The following is a 20,911-nucleotide window of genomic DNA, read 5'->3' as shown; positions in this document are numbered from 1 at the left end:
CTCAGGCTTTTGCTGTTTCCGGAGCCTGAAGGGCAGTTTTCTTTAGGTAACATTCATTGCTTCTGCTTTGTTTCTCCAGTGTCAACAGGTGGTTCTTTGCAATTATTAATAAGAATTGAATTAAATGGATTGTCTGTTATTACAAAACGTGTGTGTGTGTGTGTGTGTGTGTGTGTTGTAAAGGCAACATTAAAAATAAAAATATGGTTTTCTGCCTGGATGGTCTTCTTTAATGAGCCGAAGGACAGAAAGGGGGAGTAGTGAGCTCCCTCCCATATTTGGGCATACCAGGGGTTGTAACACAAATACATACATACCTATATTCAAAACATTAAACCTGTTCCATTGGAAGAAAAATATGTAAACACATTGCATTTTCTTTCCTGTTGTGTCCTTATGTTTCAGAAGATACCTGAGCACGTGACACCAGCATCTTCTCCATGGTTGCAATTATGACGGAACCATCCACTATGAGAACATTTCTCCAATCTGTCTTCAGTCCCTTTACAATTCACATCATCCATAGTTATTTTTCCTGAGCCTTGACCAAAGTAAGCTCCTTGAAATGCTTTGTTAGCACGTCCACAACCGAGCTGCTTGCACACGACCTTTGCATCCTTTATATCCCAGGAGTCATCACAGACGGTCCCCCACAATCCATCGCGTAAGATTTCAACACGTCCCTCACACATATTTTTTCCATTGACCAGTCTTATAGATTTATCTGAGAAAGATGAGTCAGAATCCATGTTTTTGAATGTGAAACTGGAAATAATGAGGCATTTGATGCTCTAAAGATGAGCAAACAATTTTTCAAAATGTTGCCAATTAATTAGGATTAGTATAAACTTCTTTTATGAAAAACATAATATATGTTACTTCCTAGTATTCATAGTTCATAGTATTCAACTTTAGAATTCTTATGCAGACTTACCAGGCAACTTTTCTGAGTGTGAAATAGCATCATGTGAAATAGTTACATTAAAGAAAAGAAATATGGCATAAAATCTATAATTAGGTTAATTATAGTGGAGCATAATTACTCCCAGTTTTGGGGTAACAGTACTATAGTTCATCACTAAAAATGATATATACTGGTACTTAGTGAAATTTTCTTTCCCCCACAGTATAAAGCTGCAGGGGCAAAATATCCAGAGAAAAAACATTGAACCTCTGGACATTTCTAACGATATTTCTATACTAGTATTTGCAGAACTAATATTAGCACATAACCTTTTAACATTACTCATGAAGTCCATTTTCTTTACTGATGTATCTTCATATTTGTGACTGAAATATGATCTTGTACTAAGTTTACATACGTATAAACTTTTCCTTCAATGTTATACTGTGGAAAAGGAAATTTCCCTGTATGTGTGCACGTGTGTGTGTAAATATATGTATGTGTATACATGTATGTGTGTATATATGTCTGGCTCTGTGTTTGTATTCAAAATTAATTAAAGAAGGTTCATATGGCAAGTATATAGTTCTCTGTCATGAAGAATGGTCAGCTTTCATGCATCTATTTTAATATATCCTTTTGTATATAACATTCTTATTTGAAAAAAAAATAAGATAGCTTATGTTTATTTTATAATTTGACAATAAATTAGTGCTGAAAAAGTATGGGAAGATACAAAACGTGTGTTGTCAGATATAACTTTAGTTATTTGTTTCATAGAATATTGTTAATCTTCTCTCATTTGATTGAGAATTACCTCTCCAAGTGGCTTATAACTCCCCCCCCCAAGACTTCCTACATGTTCCTTCCTTTGATCCTTGTCACTTGAAGTGCAATAAGTGATGTGAATATAACAATTATTACTAGACTACATTTTTGATCACTCATCAGTGCATTCTTATAGAAAATAAAAGTGTGAATTTTCTTACTAGGGGCCACTTCTGGCGTGATGACAGTTTTGATAGTTGTTTTGATAGGAGGTGATGGTGGAGTATCTGGAGCTAAAAATGCACCCAAAAAACCCAGAACATATTTATGAGATAATAACAATGAATACAGGCACGAAATAAATTGTATACAGTACGTGAAATTGCCTTACTCCCCAGTATGAGACTGTGGATGATATCTTTAGTAGTAAAGGGCTTATATATGTTCACTTACTAAGGATATAAAGGGCTTATATATAAGCACTTACTAAGGAAGGATTTTGCATGCTAGACATTTACAATGTTTATTGTTAGATGAGGTAATGGATAGGCACACACAGGCTCAACGGTAACAACACCTCTTTATTAAGTACAAGTGAGAACAATCCAGCGAAGGTTGAGTCAGACACCAGCCTTTCTATAGGGAGCTGTCAGACCCTTCGACCAATAGGATTAAACCTCTGTTCCAACGGGACCTTGGTGGAAACCACTATAGTTAGAACAAGTATCTAACATTTATAATACAAAACAGCGCCTGTGCGACACTCCGCCGAGCAGGTGGAGCATCGTGGAGGCTTGCGGAGGCGTTGCTGGAAAGTAAGACACATGCACGCGCTGTGCCACATGCGTTCATGTGGAGGATACCGGGCTCCATTGCAACGGGATCCGGAACCCACCACTGAGATGCACCCACATACTTTTAAAGTCTGTTTTAAAAATGAAACCTTTACTATTAATTCCTGAAAAGCAATGTGTATTCTACTGTATATTTCTATAAATTTCTGGCAACAAGTGTGCCCCCCAGGAGAGCTTTCTCCGATTCTGATCTATTGATGGAATTTGACAATCGTTAACTAGGCAAATATCAAATGGCCAATCATCAAGTCATTTAGAATGGGCAGCATAATAAGACATATGTGGCTATTTCTTCCACAAGGAAGAGGCAATTTCATATTGCAGTCATTTACGTCTTCCTTAACACGCATGGCAAAACAAAGTTCCCCATGTGCTACTCAGACATTGCGTTAGTTGATGGGAAGGTGGTGTGAATAATTATCTGAAGAATCAATATCATTAAAAAAGGGGTGGGATGGGGGAAGAGGATGTGCTAAGATCTTTTAGAAGATCAATATTAAAGATACACTACTTCATTTTTAATAAGCAAATCAGATCAAATATTGCAGTAAGGAAGGACAGCATCTAAGACCAGATAATGCCATTCCTTCAGGATGATTGAAGATTATCCAGAAGGGTCATGGGGGGGTTATAGATTCATTATTGATGCTTGAGTAGAACCAGGATTTAAAACAGCAAAGCCTTATGCATACCATGAGACAAACTGCTACAGATTCTAGATATAACAGAGAATTAAGCTGTCTGTAGAGTATATTTTCTTAGGTATCAGATGAACTGCTTTGGTATAAAGAGAAGTTAAAAAATGAGAAATGAATGTGCCACACATTTGCCACTTGGTTGCTTCCAGGAAAATTCCAAACCAACAATAGGTACCTTCACATGGAAGCAAGGTTTGATGCCCCTCCAAATCCAGCCATGCATTTACATAACAAGAGGAACAAACGCAATTCATATCCAACAAACAATAAAGAAAAGTAAAATGAAGATTGACTCAGCCTTCCATCCTTTTGAGATCAGTAAAATGAGGATCCAGATTTTTTCGGCCAATATGTAAATAATGCTGACTTTGTAGTGTTTTACAGAGAGTGCTGTAAAACACTATGGGGCAGAATATAAGTCTAAGTGCTATTGCTAAAGAAAGAAGTAATTTTTTACTACTGAATATTGCATTAACAGTCTGTGGTTTAATATCCAACTAACTATTCCTAATTTTGAGGAAAGAGATACTCTTGGACTTTTTCTGCCAAAAAAATATTTCTTCAATGAGGGTTTTTTAAATCAGTTATTTAAATGACTAAAGGTATCATTTAAACAGAGTAACTAACCAGAAAGAATTGGTTTTAAGACATGAAAAAGGGGTTATTAAACTTACCACTTGTTTCTTCAGGACGAGCTGTTCAGAAAATAAAATTAAATACAATTATATGTAAATAATATCACTTGTATTAATTGTCAATACTATTATAAACAGTCACTAAAATCTGGTATGATTACAACTAATGTGTGATAGTGAACTGAATTTCGTCAAAAACATCATGAGGGTCAATGTAAAGACAGAATGGAAGGAAGGAAAGAGAGAAAAATAAAATAACAAAGGCAGAAATATGGTCACATTTCCCAATTTAGAACATTCCCACAAAATAGGAATCCAATGCCCTATATTTTCCATATGTGATTTTGTTTTGGGATTGGAAGAATGAAGGAGGAGTGGTCCTGAAATAGACATCTCAGTAATGTGCATCTGAATGATTGGCAGTTAAAACTCATTTACTCCTCAGAGTAAAATGGCAGGCTTTCCTAACATGGATTTCCCCAAATGGAATAGGGCTGAAGTTCCCAGAAGCAAGATAAACCCAGAGTTCTGTAATATTGTTGAAATCTCTGGACTAAGGGTCATGCTTGAGAGCCTGTTCTATTTAATGTAGCCCTCTTGAATTGTATACATTGTTCTTAATTACTGAACAAAAAGTAAACCTGACAATTTTTGATTCATCACACAGTCAGCGTGAATTTGGCATTTTTGTCTATCTTTTGAGTCCTTTCCAAGGACTTGGCATAGGCAGATGTGGATGTTCGATTGTGTTGCAGATATTGTCGCAGGATATACGCTGTTCCAAGTAAAGTTGTCTTTTGTAGTTGACTGATGATGAATTTGCTCCAGTTGGTTTGGGATTGCATCCAATCGATGTATTACTATTGGTTACCGGGGGTAGGTTCTGGCAGTTGCTACTGCTGGTTTGCTAATGGCCGTGCAGCACGCACACATGTACTTGATGCACGCTATGCGTGCATGCACAGTGCAATAAAAATTGCTCTGTGCATGCGCAAAAGCAAAAAACAAGATGGCCACGCATACGGCGGCACCCGGAGAACCAGTTCGGGGGCGTGGCAGGCCTGGGTCGCTGCTGGTTCCGGTGACCCAGTCTGCCAAATCACTACCAATTCAGCCAAACCGGTCCAAACTGGTAGGAACCCACCACTGTTGCTTACTACATTTGCTTTCTTTTCCCATAGTCATTCTATTATTATTTAGTTGATTATTTAGTTTAGTTTACTTATTACTTGCAAACAATAATTTTTGAACTTCTTGGAAAAATTATAGATTGAGTGTATAAACTTACTTGTGAGGTCAGCTCTTGGCAATTGAGTTGTGAAAGCCTCTGATAAGAAAAAAATATATATCAGTCTTTGCCCAATACCCTTAGATAGTAGTTATGAGTTATTTGGAAAAATAATGAAGGTGGGATACAAATAAATAAACAAATCTCAGTTGTTTTCTCTGCTTTTCAATTGCTTTTCTACCAATAGCCATAGAAGGTCCTTCCAATTTGTTGTTTTCACTGAGTGGTGGGCGGGGCAAGCGTGGTGCGGATGGGCAGGGGGAGGGAGCTGGAACCAGTACTAAACGGCATGGTAGATTTGAACTGGCAGGAACCCACCCCTGCACTGATTCCTCCCTAATTCAGTATAATAAGGAAGAGGAGACACATTCTCGTCAGGCTTTCAAGAATCTGTGTATGTAGCTATAGCACTACAGTACCAGGTGGTTTCTTAATCTGTTTCATCCTATAGGGCTGATATCAGTCTTCAAGGCCTGACTGAACAACTTTGCTCTCTTTCCTTCCTTCAGATGCTATCAGAAGAAAGTTACGAGGAAGTCAGTCTGAGCTTCTTTCTCAGGCTTTTGCTGTTTCCGGAGCCTGAAGGGCAGTTTTCTTTAGGTAACATTCATTGCTTCTGCTTTGTTTCTCCAGTGTCAACAGGTGGTTCTTTGCAATTATTAATAAGAATTGAATTAAATGGATTGTCTGTTATTACAAAACGTGTGTGTGTGTGTGTGTGTGTGTGTGTTGTAAAGGCAACATTAAAAATAAAAATATGGTTTTCTGCCTGGATGGTCTTCTTTAATGAGCCGAAGGACAGAAAGGGGGAGTAGTGAGCTCCCTCCCATATTTGGGCATACCAGGGGTTGTAACACAAATACATACATACCTATATTCAAAACATTAAACCTGTTCCATTGGAAGAAAAATATGTAAACACATTGCATTTTCTTTCCTGTTGTGTCCTTATGTTTCAGAAGATACCTGAGCACGTGACACCAGCATCTTCTCCATGGTTGCAATTATGACGGAACCATCCACTATGAGAACATTTCTCCAATCTGTCTTCAGTCCCTTTACAATTCACATCATCCATAGTTATTTTTCCTGAGCCTTGACCAAAGTAAGCTCCTTGAAATGCTTTGTTAGCACGTCCACAACCGAGCTGCTTGCACACGACCTTTGCATCCTTTATATCCCAGGAGTCATCACAGACGGTCCCCCACAATCCATCGCGTAAGATTTCAACACGTCCCTCACACATATTTTTTCCATTGACCAGTCTTATAGATTTATCTGAGAAAGATGAGTCAGAATCCATGTTTTTGAATGTGAAACTGGAAATAATGAGGCATTTGATGCTCTAAAGATGAGCAAACAATTTTTCAAAATGTTGCCAATTAATTAGGATTAGTATAAACTTCTTTTATGAAAAACATAATATATGTTACTTCCTAGTATTCATAGTTCATAGTATTCAACTTTAGAATTCTTATGCAGACTTACCAGGCAACTTTTCTGAGTGTGAAATAGCATCATGTGAAATAGTTACATTAAAGAAAAGAAATATGGCATAAAATCTATAATTAGGTTAATTATAGTGGAGCATAATTATTCCCAGTTTTGGGGTAACAGTACTATAGTTCATCACTAAAAATGATATATACTGGTACTTAGTGAAATTTTCTTTCCCCCACAGTATAAAGCTGCAGGGGCAAAATATCCAGAGAAAAAACATTGAACCTCTGGACATTTCTAACGATATTTCTATACTAGTATTTGCAGAACTAATATTAGCACATAACCTTTTAACATTACTCATGAAGTCCATTTTCTTTACTGATGTATCTTCATATTTGTGACTGAAATATGATCTTGTACTAAGTTTACATACGTATAAACTTTTCCTTCAATGTTATACTGTGGAAAAGGAAATTTCCCTGTATGTGTGCACGTGTGTGTGTAAATATATGTATGTGTATACATGTATGTGTGTATATATGTCTGGCTCTGTGTTTGTATTCAAAATTAATTAAAGAAGGTTCATATGGCAAGTATATAGTTCTCTGTCATGAAGAATGGTCAGCTTTCATGCATCTATTTTAATATATCCTTTTGTATATAACATTCTTATTTGAAAAAAAAATAAGATAGCTTATGTTTATTTTATAATTTGACAATAAATTAGTGCTGAAAAAGTATGGGAAGATACAAAACGTGTGTTGTCAGATATAACTTTAGTTATTTGTTTCATAGAATATTGTTAATCTTCTCTCATTTGATTGAGAATTACCTCTCCAAGTGGCTTATAACTCCCCCCCCCCAAGACTTCCTACATGTTCCTTCCTTTGATCCTTGTCACTTGAAGTGCAATAAGTGATGTGAATATAACAATTATTACTAGACTACATTTTTGATCACTCATCAGTGCATTCTTATAGAAAATAAAAGTGTGAATTTTCTTACTAGGGGCCACTTCTGGCGTGATGACAGTTTTGATAGTTGTTTTGATAGGAGGTGATGGTGGAGTATCTGGAGCTAAAAATGCACCCAAAAAACCCAGAACATATTTATGAGATAATAACAATGAATACAGGCACGAAATAAATTGTATACAGTACGTGAAATTGCCTTACTCCCCAGTATGAGACTGTGGATGATATCTTTAGTAGTAAAGGGCTTATATATGTTCACTTACTAAGGATATAAAGGGCTTATATATAAGCACTTACTAAGGAAGGATTTTGCATGCTAGACATTTACAATGTTTATTGTTAGATGAGGTAATGGATAGGCACACACAGGCTCAACGGTAACAACACCTCTTTATTAAGTACAAGTGAGAACAATCCAGCGAAGGTTGAGTCAGACACCAGCCTTTCTATAGGGAGCTGTCAGACCCTTCGACCAATAGGATTAAACCTCTGTTCCAACGGGACCTTGGTGGAAACCACTATAGTTAGAACAAGTATCTAACATTTATAATACAAAACAGCGCCTGTGCGACACTCCGCCGAGCAGGTGGAGCATCGTGGAGGCTTGCGGAGGCGTTGCTGGAAAGTAAGACACATGCACGCGCTGTGCCACATGCGTTCATGTGGAGGATACCAGGCTCCATTGCAACGGGATCCGGAACCCACCACTGAGATGCACCCACATACTTTTAAAGTCTGTTTTAAAAATGAAACCTTTACTATTAATTCCTGAAAAGCAATGTGTATTCTACTGTATATTTCTATAAATTTCTGGCAACAAGTGTGCCCCCCAGGAGAGCTTTCTCCGATTCTGATCTATTGATGGAATTTGACAATCGTTAACTAGGCAAATATCAAATGGCCAATCATCAAGTCATTTAGAATGGGCAGCATAATAAGACATATGTGGCTATTTCTTCCACAAGGAAGAGGCAATTTCATATTGCAGTCATTTACGTCTTCCTTAACACGCATGGCAAAACAAAGTTCCCCATGTGCTACTCAGACATTGCGTTAGTTGATGGTAAGGTGGTGTGAATAATTATCTGAAGAATCAATATCATTAAAAAAGGGGTGGGATGGGGGAAGAGGATGTGCTAAGATCTTTTAGAAGATCAATATTAAATATACACTACTTCATTTTTAATAAGCAAATCAGATCAAATATTGCAGTAAGGAAGGACAGCATCTAAGACCAGATAATGCCATTCCTTCAGGATGATTGAAGATTATCCAGAAGGGTCATGGGGGGGTTATAGATTCATTATTGATGCTTGAGTAGAACCAGGATTTAAAACAGCAAAGCCTTATGCATACCATGAGACAAACTGCTACAGATTCTAGATATAACAGAGAATTAAGCTGTCTGTAGAGTATATTTTCTTAGGTATCAGATGAACTGCTTTGGTATAAAGAGAAGTTAAAAAATGAGAAATGAATGTGCCACACATTTGCCACTTGGTTGCTTCCAGGAAAATTCCAAACCAACAATAGGTACCTTCACATGGAAGCAAGGTTTGATGCCCCTCCAAATCCAGCCATGCATTTACATAACAAGAGGAACAAACGCAATTCATATCCAACAAACAATAAAGAAAAGTAAAATGAAGATTGACTCAGCCTTCCATCCTTTTGAGATCAGTAAAATGAGGATCCACATTTTTTCGGCCAATATGTAAATAATGCTGACTTTGTAGTGTTTTACAGAGAGTGCTGTAAAACACTATGGGGCAGAATATAAGTCTAAGTGCTATTGCTAAAGAAAGAAGTAATTTTTTACTACTGAATATTGCATTAACAGTCTGTGGTTTAATATCCAACTAACTATTCCTAATTTTGAGGAAAGAGATACTCTTGGACTTTTTCTGCCAAAAAAATATTTCTTCAATGAGGGTTTTTTAAATCAGTTATTTAAATGACTAAAGGTATCATTTAAACAGAGTAACTAACCAGAAAGAATTGGTTTTAAGACATGAAAAAGGGGTTATTAAACTTACCACTTGTTTCTTCAGGACGAGCTGTTCAGAAAATAAAATTAAATACAATTATATGTAAATAATATCACTTGTATTAATTGTCAATACTATTATAAACAGTCACTAAAATCTGGTATGATTACAACTAATGTGTGATAGTGAACTGAATTTCGTCAAAAACATCATGAGGGTCAATGTAAAGACAGAATGGAAGGAAGGAAAGAGAGAAAAATAAAATAACAAAGGCAGAAATATGGTCACATTTCCCAATTTAGAACATTCCCACAAAATAGGAATCCAATGCCCTATATTTTCCATATGTGATTTTGTTTTGGGATTGGAAGAATGAAGGAGGAGTGGTCCTGAAATAGACATCTCAGTAATGTGCATCTGAATGATTGGCAGTTAAAACTCATTTACTCCTCAGAGTAAAATGGCAGGCTTTCCTAACATGGATTTCCCCAAATGGAATAGGGCTGAAGTTCCCAGAAGCAAGATAAACCCAGAGTTCTGTAATATTGTTGAAATCTCTGGACTAAGGGTCATGCTTGAGAGCCTGTTCTATTTAATGTAGCCCTCTTGAATTGTATACATTGTTCTTAATTACTGAACAAAAAGTAAACCTGACAATTTTTGATTCATCACACAGTCAGCGTGAATTTGGCATTTTTGTCTATCTTTTGAGTCCTTTCCAAGGACTTGGCATAGGCAGATGTGGATGTTCGATTGTGTTGCAGATATTGTCGCAGGATATACGCTGTTCCAAGTAAAGTTGTCTTTTGTAGTTGACTGATGATGAATTTGCTCCAGTTGGTTTGGGATTGCATCCAATCGATGTATTACTATTGGTTACCGGGGGTAGGTTCTGGCAGTTGCTACTGCTGGTTTGCTAATGGCCGTGCAGCACGCACACATGTACTTGATGCACGCTATGCGTGCATGCACAGTGCAATAAAAATTGCTCTGTGCATGCGCAAAAGCAAAAAACAAGATGGCCACGCATACGGCGGCACCCGGAGAACCAGTTCGGGGGCGTGGCAGGCCTGGGTCGCTGCTGGTTCCGGTGACCCAGTCTGCCAAATCACTACCAATTCAGCCAAACCGGTCCAAACTGGTAGGAACCCACCACTGTTGCTTACTACATTTGCTTTCTTTTCCCATAGTCATTCTATTATTATTTAGTTGATTATTTAGTTTAGTTTACTTATTACTTGCAAACAATAATTTTTGAACTTCTTGGAAAAATTATAGATTGAGTGTATAAACTTACTTGTGAGGTCAGCTCTTGGCAATGGAGTTGTGAAAGCCTCTGATAAGAAAAAAATATATATCAGTCTTTGCCCAATACCCTTAGATAGTAGTTATGAGTTATTTGGAAAAATAATGAAGGTGGGATACAAATAAATAAACAAATCTCAGTTGTTTTCTCTGCTTTTCAATTGCTTTTCTACCAATAGCCATAGAAGGTCCTTCCAATTTGTTGTTTTCACTGAGTGGTGGGCGGGGCAAGCGTGGTGCGGATGGGCAGGGGGAGGGAGCTGGAACCAGTACTAAACGGCATGGTAGATTTGAACTGGCAGGAACCCACCCCTGCACTGATTCCTCCCTAATTCAGTATAATAAGGAAGAGGAGACACATTCTCGTCAGGCTTTCAAGAATCTGTGTATGTAGCTATAGCACTACAGTACCAGGTGGTTTCTTAATCTGTTTCATCCTATAGGGCTGATATCAGTCTTCAAGGCCTGACTGAACAACTTTGCTCTCTTTCCTTCCTTCAGATGCTATCAGAAGAAAGTTACGAGGAAGTCAGTCTGAGCTTCTTTCTCAGGCTTTTGCTGTTTCCGGAGCCTGAAGGGCAGTTTTCTTTAGGTAACATTCATTGCTTCTGCTTTGTTTCTCCAGTGTCAACAGGTGGTTCTTTGCAATTATTAATAAGAATTGAATTAAATGGATTGTCTGTTATTACAAAACGTGTGTGTGTGTGTGTGTGTGTGTGTGTTGTAAAGGCAACATTAAAAATAAAAATATGGTTTTCTGCCTGGATGGTCTTCTTTAATGAGCCGAAGGACAGAAAGGGGGAGTAGTGAGCTCCCTCCCATATTTGGGCATACCAGGGGTTGTAACACAAATACATACATACCTATATTCAAAACATTAAACCTGTTCCATTGGAAGAAAAATATGTAAACACATTGCATTTTCTTTCCTGTTGTGTCCTTATGTTTCAGAAGATACCTGAGCACGTGACACCAGCATCTTCTCCATGGTTGCAATTATGACGGAACCATCCACTATGAGAACATTTCTCCAATCTGTCTTCAGTCCCTTTACAATTCACATCATCCATAGTTATTTTTCCTGAGCCTTGACCAAAGTAAGCTCCTTGAAATGCTTTGTTAGCACGTCCACAACCGAGCTGCTTGCACACGACCTTTGCATCCTTTATATCCCAGGAGTCATCACAGACGGTCCCCCACAATCCATCGCGTAAGATTTCAACACGTCCCTCACACATATTTTTTCCATTGACCAGTCTTATAGATTTATCTGAGAAAGATGAGTCAGAATCCATGTTTTTGAATGTGAAACTGGAAATAATGAGGCATTTGATGCTCTAAAGATGAGCAAACAATTTTTCAAAATGTTGCCAATTAATTAGGATTAGTATAAACTTCTTTTATGAAAAACATAATATATGTTACTTCCTAGTATTCATAGTTCATAGTATTCAACTTTAGAATTCTTATGCAGACTTACCAGGCAACTTTTCTGAGTGTGAAATAGCATCATGTGAAATAGTTACATTAAAGAAAAGAAATATGGCATAAAATCTATAATTAGGTTAATTATAGTGGAGCATAATTATTCCCAGTTTTGGGGTAACAGTACTATAGTTCATCACTAAAAATGATATATACTGGTACTTAGTGAAATTTTCTTTCCCCCACAGTATAAAGCTGCAGGGGCAAAATATCCAGAGAAAAAACATTGAACCTCTGGACATTTCTAACGATATTTCTATACTAGTATTTGCAGAACTAATATTAGCACATAACCTTTTAACATTACTCATGAAGTCCATTTTCTTTACTGATGTATCTTCATATTTGTGACTGAAATATGATCTTGTACTAAGTTTACATACGTATAAACTTTTCCTTCAATGTTATACTGTGGAAAAGGAAATTTCCCTGTATGTGTGCACGTGTGTGTGTAAATATATGTATGTGTATACATGTATGTGTGTATATATGTCTGGCTCTGTGTTTGTATTCAAAATTAATTAAAGAAGGTTCATATGGCAAGTATATAGTTCTCTGTCATGAAGAATGGTCAGCTTTCATGCATCTATTTTAATATATCCTTTTGTATATAACATTCTTATTTGAAAAAAAAATAAGATAGCTTATGTTTATTTTATAATTTGACAATAAATTAGTGCTGAAAAAGTATGGGAAGATACAAAACGTGTGTTGTCAGATATAACTTTAGTTATTTGTTTCATAGAATATTGTTAATCTTCTCTCATTTGATTGAGAATTACCTCTCCAAGTGGCTTATAACTCCCCCCCCCAAGACTTCCTACATGTTCCTTCCTTTGATCCTTGTCACTTGAAGTGCAATAAGTGATGTGAATATAACAATTATTACTAGACTACATTTTTGATCACTCATCAGTGCATTCTTATAGAAAATAAAAGTGTGAATTTTCTTACTAGGGGCCACTTCTGGCGTGATGACAGTTTTGATAGTTGTTTTGATAGGAGGTGATGGTGGAGTATCTGGAGCTAAAAATGCACCCAAAAAACCCAGAACATATTTATGAGATAATAACAATGAATACAGGCACGAAATAAATTGTATACAGTACGTGAAATTGCCTTACTCCCCAGTATGAGACTGTGGATGATATCTTTAGTAGTAAAGGGCTTATATATGTTCACTTACTAAGGATATAAAGGGCTTATATATAAGCACTTACTAAGGAAGGATTTTGCATGCTAGACATTTACAATGTTTATTGTTAGATGAGGTAATGGATAGGCACACACAGGCTCAACGGTAACAACACCTCTTTATTAAGTACAAGTGAGAACAATCCAGCGAAGGTTGAGTCAGACACCAGCCTTTCTATAGGGAGCTGTCAGACCCTTCGACCAATAGGATTAAACCTCTGTTCCAACGGGACCTTGGTGGAAACCACTATAGTTAGAACAAGTATCTAACATTTATAATACAAAACAGCGCCTGTGCGACACTCCGCCGAGCAGGTGGAGCATCGTGGAGGCTTGCGGAGGCGTTGCTGGAAAGTAAGACACATGCACGCGCTGTGCCACATGCGTTCATGTGGAGGATACCAGGCTCCATTGCAACGGGATCCGGAACCCACCACTGAGATGCACCCACATACTTTTAAAGTCTGTTTTAAAAATGAAACCTTTACTATTAATTCCTGAAAAGCAATGTGTATTCTACTGTATATTTCTATAAATTTCTGGCAACAAGTGTGCCCCCCAGGAGAGCTTTCTCCGATTCTGATCTATTGATGGAATTTGACAATCGTTAACTAGGCAAATATCAAATGGCCAATCATCAAGTCATTTAGAATGGGCAGCATAATAAGACATATGTGGCTATTTCTTCCACAAGGAAGAGGCAATTTCATATTGCAGTCATTTACGTCTTCCTTAACACGCATGGCAAAACAAAGTTCCCCATGTGCTACTCAGACATTGCGTTAGTTGATGGTAAGGTGGTGTGAATAATTATCTGAAGAATCAATATCATTAAAAAAGGGGTGGGATGGGGGAAGAGGATGTGCTAAGATCTTTTAGAAGATCAATATTAAATATACACTACTTCATTTTTAATAAGCAAATCAGATCAAATATTGCAGTAAGGAAGGACAGCATCTAAGACCAGATAATGCCATTCCTTCAGGATGATTGAAGATTATCCAGAAGGGTCATGGGGGGGTTATAGATTCATTATTGATGCTTGAGTAGAACCAGGATTTAAAACAGCAAAGCCTTATGCATACCATGAGACAAACTGCTACAGATTCTAGATATAACAGAGAATTAAGCTGTCTGTAGAGTATATTTTCTTAGGTATCAGATGAACTGCTTTGGTATAAAGAGAAGTTAAAAAATGAGAAATGAATGTGCCACACATTTGCCACTTGGTTGCTTCCAGGAAAATTCCAAACCAACAATAGGTACCTTCACATGGAAGCAAGGTTTGATGCCCCTCCAAATCCAGCCATGCATTTACATAACAAGAGGAACAAACGCAATTCATATCCAACAAACAATAAAGAAAAGTAAAATGAAGATTGACTCAGCCTTCCATCCTTTTGAGATCAGTAAAATGAGGATCCAGATTTTTTCGGCCAATATGTAAATAATGCTGACTTTGTAGTGTTTTACAGAGAGTGCTGTAAAACACTATGGGGCAGAATATAAGTCTAAGTGCTATTGCTAAAGAAAGAAGTAATTTTTTACTACTGAATATTGCATTAACAGTCTGTGGTTTAATATCCAACTAACTATTCCTAATTTTGAGGAAAGAGATACTCTTGGACTTTTTCTGCCAAAAAAATATTTCTTCAATGAGGGTTTTTTAAATCAATTATTTAAATGACTAAAGGTATCATTTAAACAGAGTAACTAACCAGAAAGAATTGGTTTTAAGACATGAAAAAGGGGTTATTAAACTTACCACTTGTTTCTTCAGGACGAGCTGTTCAGAAAATAAAATTAAATACAATTATATGTAAATAATATCACTTGTATTAATTGTCAATACTATTATAAACAGTCACTAAAATCTGGTATGATTACAACTAATGTGTGATAGTGAACTGAATTTCGTCAAAAACATCATGAGGGTCAATGTAAAGACAGAATGGAAGGAAGGAAAGAGAGAAAAATAAAATAACAAAGGCAGAAATATGGTCACATTTCCCAATTTAGAACATTCCCACAAAATAGGAATCCAATGCCCTATATTTTCCATATGTGATTTTGTTTTGGGATTGGAAGAATGAAGGAGGAGTGGTCCTGAAATAGACATCTCAGTAATGTGCATCTGAATGATTGGCAGTTAAAACTCATTTACTCCTCAGAGTAAAATGGCAGGCTTTCCTAACATGGATTTCCCCAAATGGAATAGGGCTGAAGTTCCCAGAAGCAAGATAAACCCAGAGTTCTGTAATATTGTTGAAATCTCTGGACTAAGGGTCATGCTTGAGAGCCTGTTCTATTTAATGTAGCCCTCTTGAATTGTATACATTGTTCTTAATTACTGAACAAAAAGTAAACCTGACAATTTTTGATTCATCACACAGTCAGCGTGAATTTGGCATTTTTGTCTATCTTTTGAGTCCTTTCCAAGGACTTGGCATAGGCAGATGTGGATGTTCGATTGTGTTGCAGATATTGTCGCAGGATATACGCTGTTCCAAGTAAAGTTGTCTTTTGTAGTTGACTGATGATGAATTTGCTCCAGTTGGTTTGGGATTGCATCCAATCGATGTATTACTATTGGTTACCGGGGGTGGGTTCTGGCAGTTGCTACTGCTGGTTTGCTAATGGCCGTGCAGCACGCACACATGTACTTGATGCACGCTATGCGTGCATGCACAGTGCAATAAAAATTGCTCTGTGCATGCGCAGAAGCAAAAAACAAGATGGCCACGCATACGGCGGCACCCGGAGAACCAGTTCGGGGGCGTGGCAGGCCTGGGTCGCTGCTGGTTCCGGTGACCCAGTCTGCCAAATCACTACCAATTCAGCCAAACCGGTCCAAACTGGTAGGAACCCACCACTGTTGCTTACTACATTTGCTTTCTTTTCCCATAGTCATTCTATTATTATTTAGTTGATTATTTAGTTTAGTTTACTTATTACTTGCAAACAATAATTTTTGAACTTCTTGGAAAAATTATAGATTGAGTGTATAAACTTACTTGTGAGGTCAGCTCTTGGCAATGGAGTTGTGAAAGCCTCTGATAAGAAAAAAATATATATCAGTCTTTGCCCAATACCCTTAGATAGTAGTTATGAGTTATTTGGAAAAATAATGAAGGTGGGATACAAATAAATAAACAAATCTCAGTTGTTTTCTCTGCTTTTCAATTGCTTTTCTACCAATAGCCATAGAAGGTCCTTCCAATTTGTTGTTTTCACTGAGTGGTGGGCGGGGCAAGCGTGGTGCGGATGGGCAGGGGGAGGGAGCTGGAACCAGTACTAAACGGCATGGTAGATTTGAACTGGCAGGAACCCACCCCTGCACTGATTCCTCCCTAATTCAGTATAATAAGGAAGAGGAGACACATTCTCGTCAGGCTTTCAAGAATCTGTGTATGTAGCTATAGCACTACAGTACCAGGTGGTTTCTTAATCTGTTTCATCCTATAGGGCTGATATCAGTCTTCAAGGCCTGACTGAACAACTTTGCTCTCTTTCCTTCCTTCAGATGCTATCAGAAGAAAGTTACGAGGAAGTCAGTCTGAGCTTCTTTCTCAGGCTTTTGCTGTTTCCGGAGCCTGAAGGGCAGTTTTCTTTAGGTAACATTCATTGCTTCTGCTTTGTTTCTCCAGTGTCAACAGGTGGTTCTTTGCAATTATTAATAAGAATTGAATTAAATGGATTGTCTGTTATTACAAAACGTGTGTGTGTGTGTGTGTGTGTGTGTGTTGTAAAGGCAACATTAAAAATAAAAATATGGTTTTCTGCCTGGATGGTCTTCTTTAATGAGCCGAAGGACAGAAAGGGGGAGTAGTGAGCTCCCTCCCATATTTGGGCATACCAGGGGTTGTAACACAAATACATACATACCTATATTCAAAACATTAAACCTGTTCCATTGGAAGAAAAATATGTAAACACATTGCATTTTCTTTCCTGTTGTGTCCTTATGTTTCAGAAGATACCTGAGCACGTGACACCAGCATCTTCTCCATGGTTGCAATTATGACGGAACCATCCACTATGAGAACATTTCTCCAATCTGTCTTCAGTCCCTTTACAATTCACATCATCCATAGTTATTTTTCCTGAGCCTTGACCAAAGTAAGCTCCTTGAAATGCTTTGTTAGCACGTCCACAACCGAGCTGCTTGCACACGACCTTTGCATCCTTTATATCCCAGGAGTCATCACAGACGGTCCCCCACAATCCATCGCGTAAGATTTCAACACGTCCCTCACACATATTTTTTCCATTGACCAGTCTTATAGATTTATCTGAGAAAGATGAGTCAGAATCCATGTTTTTGAATGTGAAACTGGAAATAATGAGGCATTTGATGCTCTAAAGATGAGCAAACAATTTTTCAAAATGTTGCCAATTAATTAGGATTAGTATAAACTTCTTTTATGAAAAACATAATATATGTTACTTCCTAGTATTCATAGTTCATAGTATTCAACTTTAGAATTCTTATGCAGACTTACCAGGCAACTTTTCTGAGTGTGAAATAGCATCATGTGAAATAGTTACATTAAAGAAAAGAAATATGGCATAAAATCTATAATTAGGTTAATTATAGTGGAGCATAATTACTCCCAGTTTTGGGGTAACAGTACTATAGTTCATCACTAAAAATGATATATACTGGTACTTAGTGAAATTTTCTTTCCCCCACAGTATAAAGCTGCAGGGGCAAAATATCCAGAGAAAAAACATTGAACCTCTGGACATTTCTAACGATATTTCTATACTAGTATTTGCAGAACTAATATTAGCACATAACCTTTTAACATTACTCATGAAGTCCATTTTCTTTACTGATGTATCTTCATATTTGTGACTGAAATATGATCTTGTACTAAGTTTACATACGTATAAACTTTTCCTTCAATGTTATACTGTGGAAAAGGAAATTTCCCTGTATGTGTGCACGTGTGTGTGTAAATATATGTATGTGTATACATGTATGTGTGTATATATGTCTGGCTCTGTGTTTGTATTCAAAATTAATTAAAGAAGGTTCATATGGCAAGTATATAGTTCTCTGTCATGAAGAATGGTCAGCTTTCATGCATCTATTTTAATATATCCTTTTGTATATAACATTCTTATTTGAAAAAAAAATAAGATAGCTTATGTTTATTTTATAATTTGACAATAAATTAGTGCTGAAAAAGTATGGGAAGATACAAAACGTGTGTTGTCAGATATAACTTTAGTTATTTGTTTCATAGAATATTGTTAATCTTCTCTCATTTGATTGAGAATTACCTCTCCAAGTGGCTTATAACTCCCCCCCCCAAGACTTCCTACATGTTCCTTCCTTTGATCCTTGTCACTTGAAGTGCAATAAGTGATGTGAATATAACAATTATTACTAGACTACATTTTTGATCACTCATCAGTGCATTCTTATAGAAAATAAAAGTGTGAATTTTCTTACTAGGGGCCACTTCTGGCGTGATGACAGTTTTGATAGTTGTTTTGATAGGAGGTGATGGTGGAGTATCTGAAGCTAAAAATGCACCCAAAAAACCCAGAACATATTTATGAGATAATAACAATGAATACAGGCACGAAATAAATTGTATACAGTACGTGAAATTGCCTTACTCCCCAGTATGAGACTGTGGATGATATCTTTAGTAGTAAAGGGCTTATATATGTTCACTTACTAAGGATATAAAGGGCTTATATATAAGCACTTACTAAGGAAGGATTTTGCATGCTAGACATTTACAATGTTTATTGTTAGATGAGGTAATGGATAGGCACACACAGGCTCAACGGTAACAACACCTCTTTATTAAGTACAAGTGAGAACAATCCAGCGAAGGTTGAGTCAGACACCAGCCTTTCTATAGGGAGCTGTCAGACCCTTCGACCAATAGGATTAAACCTCTGTTCCAACGGGACCTTGGTGGAAACCACTATAGTTAGAACAAGTATCTAACATTTATAATACAAAACAGCGCCTGTGCGACACTCCGCCGAGCAGGTGGAGCATCGTGGAGGCTTGCGGAGGCGTTGCTGGAAAGTAAGACACATGCACGCGCTGTGCCACATGCGTTCATGTGGAGGATACCGGGCTCCATTGCAACGGGATCCGGAACCCACCACTGAGATGCACCCACATACTTTTAAAGTCTGTTTTAAAAATGAAACCTTTACTATTAATTCCTGAAAAGCAATGTGTATTCTACTGTATATTTCTATAAATTTCTGGCAACAAGTGTGCCCCCCAGGAGAGCTTTCTCCGATTCTGATCTATTGATGGAATTTGACAATCGTTAACTAGGCAAATATCAAATGGCCAATCATCAAGTCATTTAGAATGGGCAGCATAATAAGACATATGTGGCTATTTCTTCCACAAGGAAGAGGCAATTTCATATTGCAGTCATTTACGTCTTCCTTAACACGCATGGCAAAACAAAGTTCCCCATGTGCTACTCAGACATTGCGTTAGTTGATGGGAAGGTGGTGTGAATAATTATCTGAAGAATCAATATCATTAAAAAAGGGGTGGGATGGGGGAAGAGGATGTGCTAAGATCTTTTAGAAGATCAATATTAAATATACACTACTTCATTTTTAATAAGCAAATCAGATCAAATATTGCAGTAAGGAAGGACAGCATCTAAGACCAGATAATGCCATTCCTTCAGGATGATTGAAGATTATCCAGAAGGGTCATGGGGGGGTTATAGATTCATTATTGATGCTTGAGTAGAACCAGGATTTAAAACAGCAAAGCCTTATGCATACCATGAGACAAACTGCTACAGATTCTAGATATAACAGAGAATTAAGCTGTCTGTAGAGTATATTTTCTTAGGTATCAGATGAACTGCTTTGGTATAAAGAGAAGTTAAAAAATGAGAAATGAATGTGCCACACATTTGCCACTTGGTTGCTTCCAGGAAAATTCCAAACCAACAATAGGTACCTTCACATGGAAGCAAGGTTTGATGCCCCTCCAAATCCAGCCATGCATTTACATAACAAGAGGAACAAACGCAATTCATATCCAACAAACAATAAAGAAAAGTAAAATGAAGATTGACTCAGCCTTCCATCCTTTTGAGATCAGTAAAATGAGGATCCAGATTTTTTCGGCCAATATGTAAATAATGCTGACTTTGTAGTGTTTTACAGAGAGTGCTGTAAAACACTATGGGGCAGAATATAAGTCTAAGTGCTATTGCTAAAGAAAGAAGTAATTTTTTACTACTGAATATTGCATTAACAGTCTGTGGTTTAATATCCAACTAACTATTCCTAATTTTGAGGAAAGAGATACTCTTGGACTTTTTCTGCCAAAAAAATATTTCTTCAATGAGGGTTTTTTAAATCA

At 37.1% G+C, this 20,911-nt stretch overlaps 1 protein-coding gene across 1 annotated transcript; it reads right to left on the bottom strand.

Annotated features, from left to right (window-relative positions):
* Nucleotides 1–401: 401 nt before the first annotated feature.
* On the bottom strand, nt 402–12,095 carry LOC309392641 (scavenger receptor cysteine-rich domain-containing protein DMBT1-like; the record flags this gene model as incomplete). The annotated part of the gene is made up of 5 exons (XM_081954071.1): nt 402–724; nt 1,894–1,965; nt 6,114–6,425; nt 7,596–7,667; nt 11,816–12,095. The coding sequence occupies 5 exons, from the start codon at nt 12,093–12,095 to the stop codon at nt 402–404; spliced, it is 1,059 nt and encodes a 352-aa protein (XP_081810197.1).
* Between the last annotated feature and the right edge of the window lie 8,816 nt (nt 12,096–20,911).

Source organism: Natrix helvetica (assembly GCF_964273705.1).
Source record: "Natrix helvetica genome assembly, chromosome: 5".
Lineage (NCBI taxonomy): Eukaryota > Metazoa > Chordata > Lepidosauria > Squamata > Natricidae > Natrix > Natrix helvetica.
Note: the sequence above shows the minus strand (reverse complement) of the source record. Positions and strands in the feature narration are given on the sequence as shown.